General features: G+C 41.3%; 1 protein-coding gene across 1 annotated transcript; it reads right to left on the bottom strand.

The window, feature by feature from the left end:
• Positions 1-9,253: 9,253 nt before the first annotated feature.
• On the bottom strand, positions 9,254-13,388 carry LOC130170359 (forkhead box protein F2-like). Its single transcript, XM_056377553.1, has 2 exons — positions 11,893-13,388; positions 9,254-10,016 (listed from the first exon to the last, which is right to left on the bottom strand). Exons 1-2 carry the CDS (start codon positions 12,866-12,868, stop codon positions 9,844-9,846), a joined length of 1,149 nt encoding a protein of 382 aa, XP_056233528.1. The 5' UTR covers positions 12,869-13,388; the 3' UTR covers positions 9,254-9,843.
• Between the last annotated feature and the right edge of the window lie 2,207 nt (positions 13,389-15,595).

Here is a 15,595-nt window from a genome sequence, read left to right as displayed (position 1 = left end):
ACCTTTTATTAATTCAGTTAATAGTTTTTATTAATTAAAACTTGTCCTCACATTTGTTTTTAAATAAACAGAACAATGTTGGGACTAAAACTCTGTCTGATCTAAGAAGATTAGGCGTGTGGCGTGAAGTGCATTTGCTCCGTTTGAACTCGTGTATCTGATCTCATATCAACCAGAACATGTCATTTATTTACAGTTTGCGTCATGGAAATCATATAGAATTTCCATATACAGTGTTTCAACATCCACACAACATTTTTTTTAAATACACTTTATAAAATACTTAAGTTCCGTCTCATCATTAAAGTTTATGGATTAACAAATTCTCCAGAATATTCCTTAAATTCCACAAACACACCCAAAACGAAATTGTGTCACAAACCTCTTTCTTTGCAGAACTGGAGAGCGTAACAGTCCAGATCCAGGAGTTAACATGGACTAAAGACTGTGTGCTACTTTGGTGCAAAAACTTTGTGTTTTACCTTTAAAAAAAACATGCAGTTTATTGTGTATTAAGCTTCAACCGCCAGTGGAATTAATAAAACAATACAGGACTAAATCAATAGAAGATACAGATTCCAGCTTCTTTAACTCATATTGTTCTGATAAAATGACCTGAGAGACACTTTTAATAAAACATTTAAGGGAGAAACAGCTTCAGGATTTTCATTAAAGGAGAGAAAATAAAAAGCTCACCAACCCCCTGATAAGAACGTGATAATCTATGCGAGGAGCTCATGTCTCACTTGTGTGTGTTTTCATTTTGCTCTTTGTTCTGTTGATTTGCATGTGTTTCCACCGCAGGGCTGCGGGGCGGGAGGAGACTGTCACCTGTGAGGTCCAAGGCGGTGAGTCCTCCGGTCCCTCCGGCCGTGACTGACCAGTGACCCCTGCTGACAGCAGGAGTCACCGAGGCTCTGCTGCTGCTGCTGCTGCTGCGTGTCGGTGCCTGGACCCTGGCTGACCTGCAGGAGCTGAAGAGGTAGCCTCCTCCGGCGGTGGAGAAATGGTTTATTTAATGTTTGTATGACATTTCTAAAGTAGCTTTGACTTGATTCTATTGATTAGCAAAGACATTTTCTATAGGAGTTCTGGTAATTGTTATTACCCAGATAAACCCGTTCATATCTGCAGCCTGTATCCCTCTTCCTGTGTCAGCTGACATCAGTGTAAACCAACCTCATCCTCAATGATGGAACAAATACAAACAGAATCCCTGAATCTAAACGCTCTTGTGTGTAAATATTATAGAAACATTACAGTGATGATTGATTGTTATTATGTAAGGATGAAGAGAAATTCTTTCTATTTTTACTGGACGCGTTTTAAAGAGAAATTGCTGCTGAGGGAGATGTAGGCCTGAAGACAACTTCTGCTCTTAATATACAACACGCTCCTGCCCCCCAGCGGTCACTGCAGAGAAGTGCGGGGCGGGCGCATTAAAGGAGTCCATATGTGCGTTTTGAGTTGAAGCAGTGATTTTATATATTCATCTACATATCATCTGAATTTCAGACGTGGATCAGGAAATATTATTTTACTCTATCACTTTCAGAAATCCTACAGTTAAGTAACATGTTGTTTTAAATTATCCAGATGAAATAGGTTCATAAATCAGTGTGATAATGTCTCAGACAGCAGTGAGGTGATGGGACTCACTTCTAATGCTTCTGCTTATGTTCCTGATACTCTGTTTCACCACTTTCAGCTGATCAATCACAGATCAATCAGATCAACAGCCTGTGGACAGATCACTGCTCTCTCAGAATATATATATATATATATATATATATATATAATATATATATATATAAACGCTAAAGTCCTGGACTTTATTTCCATTGTTGTCCGTGTTGTTTACACAGTCCAGCAACCTTATTTAAGATGGACATGGGAAAGAAATATTAGAAACTAAGAAGAACTAGATCTATTAAATCATACTTACATTACATTATTATTATTAAACATTATTTTTAGATAGCAGACTAAAGTATCTGAAAGTCCCATTTCCCCACATTTATCTGACAGTTCAAGATGCAAATATCAATTCATTTAGATGTAAAGCATAAAAACATATTCAGTCCATTAAGACATCTCCAGTTGTTCTGGTGATTACAATCAAATATCCATAGGTGAACCTCTGTGTTAAAGGTTGGGGGATTTAACTCCTAATTAATTAAATCACTGAAAGGTGTCGTATTCCAAGGAGCTGTATCAAAGACACTGATATACTCTCCTATAATTATTGGACAATGTTTATGAATTTCTCATTTGTTAACAACAAAGGATAAATGTTGCATTTTATTGCAGACATGCACAGAGATAGACAGGTTTAATTAAGGTACTCTTCAAAAGAAGACAGTAAAACTCATTTTATTTATGGTTTTCATCTTTAGACGTCATCGTCATCATCATCGTCATCATCATCATCATCGTCATCGTCATCATCATCGTCATCATCATCATCATCATCATCATCACTGGTCTGTGTTACCACCGATCCTTCAAACTTGTAAGTCATTGTATTACACACAAACTGGCAGTAAGTAGTAACACAGCGCCCTCTGTTGCCATAGTGATGCACATGCAGCATCATCAGTACCAACAGGAGAGCGAAAGAGGGAAACCTGGAGTGAGCGAGCTTCACTAAACCTCACACAAAAAAAAGGAATAAAATGATATAAAATAAACAAACAAAAAAGTAAATAAATAATAATAATGATAATCAATGATCATTTTAATTCTGTATTTTTACTGGTGACCTTGTGAAGTCTCACTCCTGTGGGATTCCATATGAAATTCTTTGTAGGCACTTCACTGTGTCATCGACAGTGTTTATATTAAGTGCCTAATTAAACACAGACAGATTTCCAAAATATCCCAGGACCTGAGAGCCGTGCACCCGAAGACCACAGTGGAATTGGTTTTCAAATAAATATCTGCCAATCATCCATGTGCAAAACATTAATCTTCTGTTTGGTGCTCCGGCTGTGACTGGTTTGAAGAGGGTAATGCTGTTCTCAAGGCCACAGAGCGCCCCACAGTATGGCAGTCCCCCCCCCCCCCCCCTTTTTTTTTTCTACCCCAAAACTGGACATTTAAGAGCAGACAGCCAAGTGATAGAAGGCGTCTTTGGAAGGCCATGGGAAACGACTGCAGAAAACATTTACTTCAGATTGAGCTGTTTCTGATTTAGCTGCAATGGCATAATTTTCCTCACATGATGACACGCAAACAGTTTCATCCATCCTAAGTTCAAATGAAACCAGGATCAGCAGACAAACTGAGCAGGAGGAATATTTAGATCTGTTCGCCTCAGTTAATGTTTAATAAACTGCCTGAGAACTGTCATTAAACACTAATAATCTGTACGCTGAATGTAAAACTAACAAACTAAAAATATAACACTTTTGTAACATGGAAGTCACATTTTTCATAGTCGAATCAGAGAAGATGCAACATCATAAAAATCCTCAAGATAGTAAATAACAGACATCATCCCTAAATGTATTCGCAGTCTGCTAGTAGAAGTTGATACCCTTCATGTTGGTGGGCCTTTCCTTATGTTGCCATTTACCATATGAAAAACATCTAAACAGTAATGTGTGATGATTATAAGAGAAGTATCTAATTTAATAAAAAATACACCATATTAATTTACATGTCCTGACACATGATAGTTTTTAATTCTTTGAAAGATATTGTCTTTAAGGACCGATGGGCCTCCATAGTTTGCAGACTTTATCATCTAAACAACACAAGCAGTGAGCTGTTCACTCTGCCACCTAGTGGACAACCTGCACCAACATCCTCAAGGTCTGATGAGGTCTGATTTACCACTGCTTTTTCTCACCTGTTCACCTCCCAGTTTGAGTGATTGATTGATTGATGAACACGCCATTAAAATCATACAACATGTACAACATACCATAGTGCTAATGAGTAAATCTTATAAAATAACAAGACAAGTAACAAATGTTCCTGGGTGGAGTCATTTTGTGTTCAGTGCCTGTATAACATAGAAAAGCAAAGACTTCTTGCATACACTCCAGCTGGTCCTTGTGGCCCTGAATTGCCGCTGCAATGGTAATAATTTTCGAGCGCATATTTTTGCTCTTTACACTCCAGCTGCCATTTAACGACAGCTATATCTATCTATCTATCTATCTATCTATCTATCTATCTATCTATCTATCTATCTATCTATCTATCTATCTATCTATCTATCTATCTATCTATCTATCTAAAATGCATTGGAAAGGTACCTGAGTGGTGCACTTGTCCAGATTTGTCCTGCTTGTCATGGATTCTTCTAACACTTACCCTATTTAATAGTTAGTTAGTTTCTAGGCTACATATTCATATGATGTTAAAGTTCAATAATTCAGTCTATATGCATATAGATATACTACCATACTGCATGTATGCATATAGTATATATAGTATATATTTATACTATACGCATACATGTAGCTAGCAGAGCATCCATCCCAGTGACCATGCTACGCCCAGATACACAGGAAGTGCGCCCAAGCTAATGAGTCTGCAGAAGACGGTAGTTCTGAAGCCCAGCTCCAGAGGATTGTCTATAAATCTGCTGAGTAAAACCTGGACCAGGTCTTCTTACATCTGTCTCTTGTCAAGATTTTGTTTAGCAAGCTTAGAACTTTTAGACCTTGAACAAGGAGCTATGGAAAAGGACACCAAATGTCTGTCAGGAGGTTCTGAAGGCTCTGGACCAGTTCCTCACAGACATCTAACCAGATGGAGGACGACTCTGCGAGAAGATAAGGAGTGAGAGCAGAATGATGTCCAAAACTGTCTGAGCTGAGACGGATGCTGAAGAATAAAAACGGCTTCATATTCTGCTTGGGAGGAGTCTTTAACTCTCTGGCCCACCTCTGAGGGAGGGAGAGCAGACGGGGAACAGATGGACCCCGATCGTTTCCAGCAGTTCTTCAAACGAAGCAGAGGAGAACAGCGACACAAGTACCCATGTACAACATCACCACAGCCTGCTCGCTTTCTCAGACCTCCCTCAGCATGGTCAGGTCATAAGCTTGATTGACATCTGCCTCTGAAGGATCATAACCCACAGTAAATGTCACACTGTGATCACTCACTTTATTGGACCTGTTTCTAGCAGGGTTTTTGAAGGGATGGTAATGTGTCAGGCGCCGCTTAATTGTTATTTGTTACAGAAATTGATGGCATGAAAGCATGCTAAAGGATGCATGCTAAATCTGTTACCACATTAGCATGTTTACTGAATCTAACTGTGAGCACATTATCTTTGGCATGCTAATATACTAACATGCTATAAGCTAAATAGTTTTTCCTAGCCATGTTATGTGCCGACATCAGCATTTAGCTTGAAGCACGTGAAACCCGGTCTGATGGAGCTGAGGCTGAGATGCAATGAACCCTTTGCTTTAGGCAACATGTTTTTTTGTCTTTTTTTTTCCTGAGGTGCCACTCACAACTTTGCATCTTTAAAATTGACTCTTCATGTTTTGATCATGTGTAATGAACATTAAACTTCACAGGGCTGCCGGTGTTGCCATAGACTAGTTACTAACCAGTGAAAGGTCACATATTTGATCTGTTTGAATAGTTTATTGAATAGTAATATGTATAAAAAGCAGTGGGCCATGTAGACTACAGACCAGAGTCCACTCAGGGTCCCTGACATTTTTTGATTTGAGAATATAAATATCAACAGTATCATCCTGTGATTTTGTTCACATTACTTAGCACAGACAGCGGAAGATAGGGGAATATTTAGGCTCAAAAATAAGGCAAAATTAGAAAATGTCTGAGTTTTTCTTTTATAGTTAGTTCGTTCTTTAGTTAGTTCAGTCAGCCCATCCAACACATTGGTCTATGACATTGAAACATAATAAGATAACAAGTATTTAGCCATGCTAACAGCTCAATGACTCTACTGTGAGGCACAGTGGTGCTTTGAGTTAAATGCTAACATTAGCATGCTACAGCCTGGGGTTCAGCAGGGAATATTTATGGCCTCTGTCTTAGTCTAGTGTTTTAGCATTCTAACATTTGCTAATTAGCACTTAGCACGAAACAGCAAGAGTTGGGATCACCAAAGTTGCTGAGATTCATCATCTGGCAACCATGAATGTCTGTGCTACATTTCATTGCAATCCACCCAATAATAATAAAAAAAGAAGTCGACCAAACTAACTGGCTAAAAAACGATCGCTGCATTTCCTCCAAAGCTCTTGGAGAGTGTTTGGTGTTTATGTTCCTCAGATGCTGATTCCTCTGATTTCAGTCCAAACTTTGTATTTGTGCATAACGGCGTTAAAATACTTTGACACTAAATCTTCGCTTTTTTTTTTGTCTGTTATAGTTTTCTTTTACAGTTTCATTCTAAAATTCCCTGAATACAAATAGCCAGAGTGAGTAGCAAAAATGTTGTGTTTACATAGGACATAGTTCATCTGCTTAACTCAACTATGAGTTTAAACTGGCCTTATTAGAAAACTGCTTCAGTTTTAATCATGAAATACATACATGTGTGTTTTACTCAGATTTGTAACACATGTAAATTATGAGAGTCGGCCAAATCAGCTCATTGTGGTAGAAAGCAACTGTTAGTAATTTCAGTTTTTATTTCTCAAAGTACTGTGGGTGTAAACCTAGTTTCTGCATCGGGTGTACCTGCCGCTAGATGGCGCAGTACTCCACTATATTGAACGTTCATTACCTCTCAGAAGTCCTGTCATGGAAAATCCAGCTGCTTCAGGGCCAGTTTGTGTGACTTTTCATCATGGAGGGAAATTAAAAAAGGACTTTGTTGTCTAGTCAAAGATATTCTTCTGTTTGACATGTGACTGCTGATGCACTTCTTCCCTCACTCTCCATTACCAGTCCCATATGACATTTGTTGTGCCCCCAAAGTGTTCAAAGCACCAGAGGGAGGCCACTTCAGTGAGACCAGCATGATTCAGTCAGTCCCTCGCCCACTGTGTTTTCCTGACACTGATCCTGGATCTGAAGCTTGCTTACAAGCAGTGCACAACAAATGATGTTGTGTGGAGATCTGTGGTACGATTTGCTGCCACGTCTTTTCTTTTTTCTCTGCATCACAACATGAGAATATATCACATGTGAAGTGTCGTTGAACATATGGCTTTTTGTATAGTTCACATGTGAAAACTTTAACGTGTTTCTAATGCTCTTAAAGCTCCACAGAAAAGCTTTCAAATCTATTGTGTGGTTCAAAGTACAAATAAATACTGAGGTAACAGATATTAAACATGTCAGTGAGCGTTTAAACCAGAAATAGTAACTCCACAGAGCATTTAAAGAAACTCTGATGATGTAAGTGGCCTGATAAGGAGACGCTGCTGCCAAGTCCTATCTGCATACGTGTTATTCATGAGTGATGCTGCATTTGATTCACGACCAAACGCCATGTAGACAAAAACTGGGGCAGCAGCGCAAGTGCAGCCGCCCAAGTCTGCTTTCTGTTTGTGTGATGAGGCAGCTCTCTCTCTCGGAGTCCGATCTGTTTACCACACTCTAAAAATACCTCGTTGTTGCATTTCCACAGACGCAGGCCCTGTCGTTTCATTTGTTTATACGGCGTCTTCAAATGCTGGCAGTCCTGGATGTCCACATGGAAAGGAGCAGCCTCGGGATGCAAAAGACTTTCAGCTGTGTTAGACAGGCCTGACGCGGCTGCAGAACATGCTAAACGTGGAAATGCTCAAACTCAGAAACATGTGATATATTACATGACCTCCTTATTACAAAATCCTTTTACACTGTCATCAACCTCTCATAGGACGTTCAAAGGAAGTGCTTCAGTGATCGGCCTGTGTGGTTCTGAGCTTTGTGCACTGCTTTGTTTGTGCCACCGACCAAAAAGAAAAAAACATGTGCGGCAGTAATCCTGTTTCTTCATAAGCCTGAAACGCCACAGTTGTGGAAAGTAACTGAGAACATAAACAAAAGTTTACTTGAAAATTTCTGTGTTTTGTTACTTTATACTTCTACGCTATATTGTGCTTTTTTCTCCACTACTTGTGTTACTTTGCAGATTGAAATTTCTCATAAAAAAAACAAGAGCATCTTATAAAATACAAATCTTAATCCTTAGATTAAACTCCACTTCAATGATATAAACATTAAAATGCTGTTTTACATGTTAATCAATCATTAATGACAATCTAGTTATATGATTTACAGTATATCATAATATAAGACTAACAGGGCTTTGCTTTAATTTTTTATCCTTTAAGTTCAATTTCCTGATGATACTTGTGTATCTTTATTTGGCTTCAAAACATTTGACTATAGTTGTATTGCTGTTTTACTTAAGCAAAGGATCTATATACGTCTTGCATCACTGCAACAGCCCCATTATAATCACAACTGCATACTAAAACAAAAAACCACAGAAATTATATAGACTATAGACTTGGAAGATAAAATGTTTCTTCAACTGTAAAATAAGATCCACAGCAACCGTTTTGGAGGAAGCCATAAACTGCACACTCGGTTGTCATACTGTAAATGTGCCTTTGTTAAGGAATGTGATTAATTCTAGAGAATAATACTAATTCAAAACCCGATCATCAGTGGCAGAAGAATAATTATTCAGATCCTTTACTAAAGTAGAAGTAGTAATAATGCAATTTACAAGTACTCCATAACAAGTAAAAGTCTCACGTAAGGAAAAGTGCAGAAGTATTAACAACAAAATGTACTTAAAAAATGAAAGTGTTCATTATGCAACAGGATGGCCCCTGTCAGTGTTACACTGTTATATATTATTTCATTATAATTACTGATGCAATGTTGCAGTGTTGCGAGTGAGTAAGTTGAATGAGTCTATAAACTGTTGGGTATTTTAATATACTATAGCCTACTATAATCATGCTTTAAAAGTACAAACTGATTATAGGTTTTGTATATTAAATCTTAATATGCAAATAAACTCCAGCTGTTGGACAAATGCAGCAGAGTTCAAGTATAAAGTAGCAGAAAATGGAAAAAGGCAAATAAAGCACACGTTTCCCCCAAATGAGTAAATGTGCAGTTGTTTTCCACCTCTGCTGACCGTAGTGGAAATGTGTAAACAGCCCGATAGCACTAATGAAAATGTAACTGTAACATGTGTTTCTGCTGTATTCAAAGCTGAGCATCACCTCCTTCCACTGCCAATGAAACAAGTTTCCCACAAAAACAGGTATGAAGTTGCATGAAAGGACAGAAGTCTGACTGTAGCCTAAAATATATATCAGCTTTATTGAAACCTTTTACAAGACAAAAAAAAAAAGTAAAGGATTATACAATAAGTGCAAGGTTTGTCGGCAGTTCATGTTAGCCTAAAGCGTCGTGTGTGTAGTTACTCTAATAGGATAGAACATAGTTACATAGGATACAATTTGTCTGCACGTGTTACAAGAGCAAACACATTAAAAGTCGTGTTTCTGAAACTTATTTTGAAGGAGGAAAACGCTTCAGGGTTCATATAGGCAAAGTGGTTTCTTTAAAAGGCCTCTGGGGTGTGTGTGTGTGTGTGCGTGTGTGTGTGTGTGTGTGTGTGTGGGGGGGGGGGTTTTCTTCATTCATTTCCTTCAATGCATAGTTTTCTCAAGTCCAAAAAAAAAAAAAAACAACAAAAAAAAAACTTTGGCTGCATGGAGGAGGCAAACACAAATACATCCTGGTATGAATCCTCCGAAATTAAAAAAGATTAAAAATAAAAGAAGGAAAAATAAAAAAATTTCTTTGTTCTGATGTGATGTGACGGACCTGCAGTCTCACTGTGGCCGTCGTCGAGTTTGAAGTCCACAGTGAGATCAGAGCTCACATCACGCAGGGTTTGATGTCCTGACACACGCTCTGGGGATGGTGATGGTGGTGATGGTGATAGTAGGATCCGCCAGCCGAGGGGTGGAAGGAGGAGATGCCGTTAAAGTTCAACACAAAATCTTTCCTGTCGCACACCGAGGAGTGGCTCTGATAACGCGGAATCCCCACTGCAGGAGAACAGAGACAGAGACATTAACACTCATCACACTTTATCATTCGTCCAGTATATTTTTTTAGAACCTTAAACTGAGTTTTTATTTATTATTCCGCACAAAAACAACGCAGGAGGTTTGTTTTGACCAGAAATGAATGTTTTTACACGTAAAATATTTTCAAAATAAAATATAAAATAGCCTTATTTGTTCATAACCTGATTTCACTTCCGCTCATTATCACAATCTTTGGCTTGGTGAATAAGAAATATAAGGCAATCCATTATAATACTGTCATGTAAGTTTTAAAATCAGGCCTTGTTTTGATAAATTTATAATTATTTATAAAACTATAAAGATCCTTTAACTGCCTCACACCTTTACGGATTTATTTACAGTTGAAATCTGGTATTTCTTTACATAAGAGAAGAAATACGTTTTTTTTTTATTTTGAATAATAATAGTTATTATTTGCTTCTATAAACCTCCCACTAGGTGACAGCGCAATATTTCCCCCGTTAATTTGTATTTTAAAAGACAGAGCACCTTCCTTTAGCTGTTTTTAAAACCATTTAAATGCTTTTATTTTTACAGATGAATATATCCTGAATATTAATCATTTGTATATGAGTTATTTTTCCATTGTTAGAGGATTAAATCACACTGAGTGTGCGTCATTTTGTGTCAGTGAGTGAGCCTCTCTTTCCAGAAACAGAAAAATAAATGTGGAGGCTGCGGCTTCGTCAAGGTCATAAGGACTCCAGATGTGACTGTGTTTTTCAGGGGAAGACAGCAGGCTTTATCCTCCTCCGGGCCACAGCTCGCTGCCCTGAGCCCGTTCTCACAGACAGACAGACAGACTGACTGACTGACAGTCGTGTTCCTGCACCGACCCTGCGCTGTAACAGTCCAGCGCCGCGTTTATCCTCCGTACAGGCTCAATTAAGACGCTGCGTAAAGTTTAACAAGGCCTTCAGTCTCCTGCGGATACGCAGCGGTTGAGGTTGAAATCCTCCGCCGGTGTGGTCCGACCTGCGCAGTCTTTGTTTAGTTAACCTCTGGGACCCATTGGGCTCCAGCATGGGTTTGCTCGCCTCGGTGAAATCCCCAGACTTTAGTAAAGCCTCAGTGTGTTGTGATAAAGTAAATGAGCGTGAACCGGGAGGTGAATTAAGAACGCGATCACACAATAGCTGTTTTCTCTTAATCTGTTCATTTGGCAAAACAACAACAACAACAAAAAAATCCAGATCCAAATGTGAGTTTTGGAATCCTGCAACCAGGGCATTGCATGGTCACATATTACTTATAGCAGCTCCTACAGTTGCTTGGCTTAAAAATCATTTTAAAACTAAAGCTGTTTTCCTGGATAACCTTAGCTGTGCATGGTCTTGGGTGGCCTTTATAATCCAATAAACATTCAATGCAATTTCAGCATTAAACAGAATTAATTAATCAGCCATTAAATTATTTTCTAACCCACAAATGTTCAGGTTACTGAACTTTTAAAGAGGGGGAAATATATAATTGAAGTTATTAGCATCAAATTTAAAATGTACTTTTGCAAGTCGCCAAGCAGGAATTTATAAACTCTATTTTGTCATGATTTACTATTGCAAATAAGTATTGCAATCCTAATTTTAAATATGAGTTATTAGTAGTGAAATATAAGATTCATAATTTGATTTTCAGATTTTCAAACATCTGATTATCGTCGCAGGCCTGAGCTGCAGATTGAAATCAATGATTTGGATCCTGCACTTTAGGCCTGTCTGAAGGTGGACACACTCTGATGGTTATTATCATGTGTTTTTATTTATTCATTTTTTTATTTGTACTCTCAGGTGTATCACATGTGGTTCATCGTGAGCGGTGGACGGGTGTGTGGTACCTGATATGTCGGTGGAGTGGCTGTCCCTGCCGTTCTGGTGAAGATAACTCTGCTCCAGGGAGTAAGGCGACATGCCGGAGTGTAAACCGGAGGATGCGGGGCTGCTGGAGGCTAGAGGCTGCTGCTTGATGTATGGGGACCCGCCGGAGGACGCCCAGTGTGCGGATGTACTGGCGTACGGGGAGTGGCCGTCCAGCGCGCTGGCCATGGCTGGAGAGGACGGTACGGGGCTGCTGCTGCTGTCCGGTCCGTATTCCCCGTTAGGCGGCACGGGACAGCTCGCCATGTACGTGGAGCCGGGGCTCGGGGACATGTGGGGTACGTGGTGGCCGCCGCTGAGCCCCTCGTACCCCCCGGCCATTGAATTGCTCATCATGTCCAAGTTGTAGCTGTTGCTGTGACAGGCGAGGGTCGCTGATGGAGCCTGGAAATCAAAACTCTGCGGGAGAATGGATGTGCCGAAGCCTATCCCGTTCATCATCCGGTACATGGGCTTCAGGGCTTGACATTTTCTTCTGAAGCCTCTGGGTCTGCGACGAAATGAGCCCTCCTCGAACATGAACTCGCTGCCCGGGTCGATGGTCCAGTAGTGGCCTTTCCCCGGCCTGCCCAGCCCTTTGGGCAGCTTGATGAAGCACTCGTTGAGCGAAAGATTATGTCGCACTGAGTTCTTCCAGCCCTGATATGAGCCCCTGAAGAAAGGGAAGCGAGCCTGGAGAAACTGGTAGATCTCACTGAGTGTCAGTCGTTTGGTGGGGGAGCTCTGAATGGCCATAACGATGAGAGCAATGTAGGAGTACGGCGGCTTTTCCGGTCGCCTTAAACCGGAGCTCGTCTTTTTTCCTTTGACGGCGGTGGACGAACTTTCTGTGGCGGCTTGTGGGCTCAGCATGGCGGGGTGCAGGACGCCGGACGCCGGGCTGGATCTCAGAGGAGGCGGAGGGTCCAGCTGCTGCTGAGGGGTCTCGGTCGTCATGTCTGACGTACGACTGGCGTAGAGAGGAGAGAGGGAGGGAGAAAAGCCGAGCTGCGAGATGTCTGAGAAGAGAAATATGTCGACCCAGTGGATCAGTGTCCCTGTAAGTGAGCGTTACACCGCCAGTGGTCCTCACAATCCCAGCGCAAAATGGACTGGAGACAGATTTCAATCTGTCTCCAGTTACGCACGACTCTCCCGTTACGCACGGTGCTCCCTTGACGCATGAAGAAACGCACGGCGGGTACGCACTGACAGAGAGAGGAAGAGGAAGAGAGAGTGGGGGGAGCTGGTTATTCACTGGAGACTGAGTGTCCAGGGCTTCAGCTCGCCACGGGAGCTCCACCGGGTATCAGAGCGGCGGTAAGTGGTGCTGTGTGGTGCGCCGGGTGGCCATCGATCGCCTGAACAATCTCTCAAGTGGAGGAAACGCGAAAACCCCGCGACTTATTGCGCGCAACAGTCCAGCCAAACAAAGCGCGACCACCTATCATTTCACAAATCTTTCTTCCCTCTGAGAGAGCCCCCCCCCTTCTCCTCATCCGCACTCTGCGCCTGCAAATCTCTCTGAAATCAGTGACGAACAGAGCCCCCCCCCCCCTCTCTTGCCAAATCTGGCCCGAGTCCACTTGCAGTTCTCAGCAGCGTTAAACACCCACTACGCTCCCCTCTCCTTGTGTCCTCTCTTCCCCTCCCACTCCCTCTCTCCAAGTTCGGACGACACGCAATTAAGCCATCTATCAAACCTCCCCCAGACATCCCAATCAACAGCGCCACACGCCACAAGTTAAAAACGAGCTTTTTCCCCCTCTATATGTCTGAAGCTGTGATTTCAGGCCGACGTGCCGCAGATCATACATTTTCCTGACACGAGTAAACCACCACAATATGTGCAAAAGGTCCAGCTTGCAATTGAAACCATGACGCTCAAAACATTCACACAGGCCTGCATGATATCTGCTGCAGATATTACCCAAACGCATCGCGGTCAAGCAATGAAAAACGCATCATCTTGTATTATTTGTATTATTTTGCTCATAATTTCCTCCCAAACGGCTCCAGAGGATAACAAAAACAAACTGTCCGCGGTGCCGGGCTTGGCCGAGGACTGTGAGAGATGGAGAGGTGGTGGTCTTTACCGTGCGTGTGTAAGCGGGGGGTTGCGCTGAGTAAATGACTTTGACATGAGTGGAAGCAGGCTTTTTCCATCAAGCCCGGCCCTGGATACCACACACAGCGCGCCAGTGTCAGCTTACCGCCCCGGGCCAGAGCCGGTCCCATGGGCCCCACGTTCATTAGAGAGAGAAAAGCGAAATTAGGCGAGCGGGCGTCGACAGTTTCCTCCCCTATGGAGACATCACACACAGATTTGTCCAACATGATGGAGTTATATATCCCATAGAGATAATATCAACATCCGTGCTGCGATGGAGCGGAGATCATTGGGATTTGAAGAACAAAAAAAGAGCAAGGGAACTTTTTGGTTGTGCCATTCTTGCATCTGTATTATTTTTAGTCATGCATCGTTAATATTTTATCATTTTTTTGGTTGATTTCACTGTGTCCTCTGCCGAGCAAAAATATAAACAACAACACAATCAGATTTTTAAAAATTCATATTTTTACATTGTATTTCACAGTCTCAAACCTGTGTGTCCGCGCACGTGTTTGTCGTCACTGCCTCTTTTTTTTTTTTTTTTTTTTAAAGTTTAGATATAGCCCGGAGGATTTTCCAAACAATAAGCAGCAACAATAACCTTTGCACTTTTTGCACAACAAAGGATGTGCGGATAAAATCATTTTCCACCATGACACACAAGAGCAGAGAGTTTTTGGAGGAGCTTAACGGGGCCCAGAAATTTCCTGCGACATCAAAACTCATGACCCCCGCCGAGATTCAGGATGCCCCGGCCCGCAGAGGGAATCTTTGTTCTGGGAGCTCTTTGAAGACGGCACGCCGGCCGCGGCTGCTTTTACGCACCGAGATTATACGAGCTCCTAATTTAGCCCCTTTTGGAAATATCAAGCGATCCGCGGCCGCCACGAAAAGCTCTTCAGAGGGGTGTTTGATAGAGGAGCTTGTCTTTGGAATGGAGTCACGGCTGGAGGCCCATATGAGCCTATCGCCGACATAATAAGGCCTTCTGTTTGTTTTCATGTTTAGGCTGAGATTATTGTTTATCCCCATAAAATATTAGATAGATTAGGTTTTGAGAAAATGTTTGTCGGCCCTGCCTGACCTCAGGTAACCTGTTTCAGGCCTTTTGAAATAAAATGGCCGTGGCCTAAATTATAGTATATATCAATATGGTAGATAAAATACTAGCCTAGAAAAATATTGTTAATCCTTTATTTCTATTATTTATTCCCAAAAGTATCATCAACAAATATTGAGAAACAAGTTTTCTCCCAAATGATGTCAATAAAAAATACTTATTTTGTTCCATATTTTTTTAATCGTCATTATGTATTGAGTAGGTCTGGAATAAACAAAAAACATGAACTACAACATTAACAAACAGCGAGTTCAGGTCCTTGTAACGGTAATCTAATATTCTCCTGGCTGCTCCGCCTGTGCTTCCTGTGGCGGTGCCGGGAGCTTTGGAGCTGCCTCTCCGGGACTCTGGGGAGGTCAGGCGCGGTTCAGTCTGCCGGAGTGACAGACTGTTTGGACTTCCTAACATTGTGCCTGCCTTAGAGCTTGGTTTCATAACAGTGTGGGCCTTG

This window comes from Seriola aureovittata, chromosome 6 (genome assembly GCF_021018895.1).
Source record: "Seriola aureovittata isolate HTS-2021-v1 ecotype China chromosome 6, ASM2101889v1, whole genome shotgun sequence".
NCBI lineage: Eukaryota > Metazoa > Chordata > Actinopteri > Carangiformes > Carangidae > Seriola > Seriola aureovittata.
Note: the sequence above shows the minus strand (reverse complement) of the source record. Positions and strands in the feature narration are given on the sequence as shown.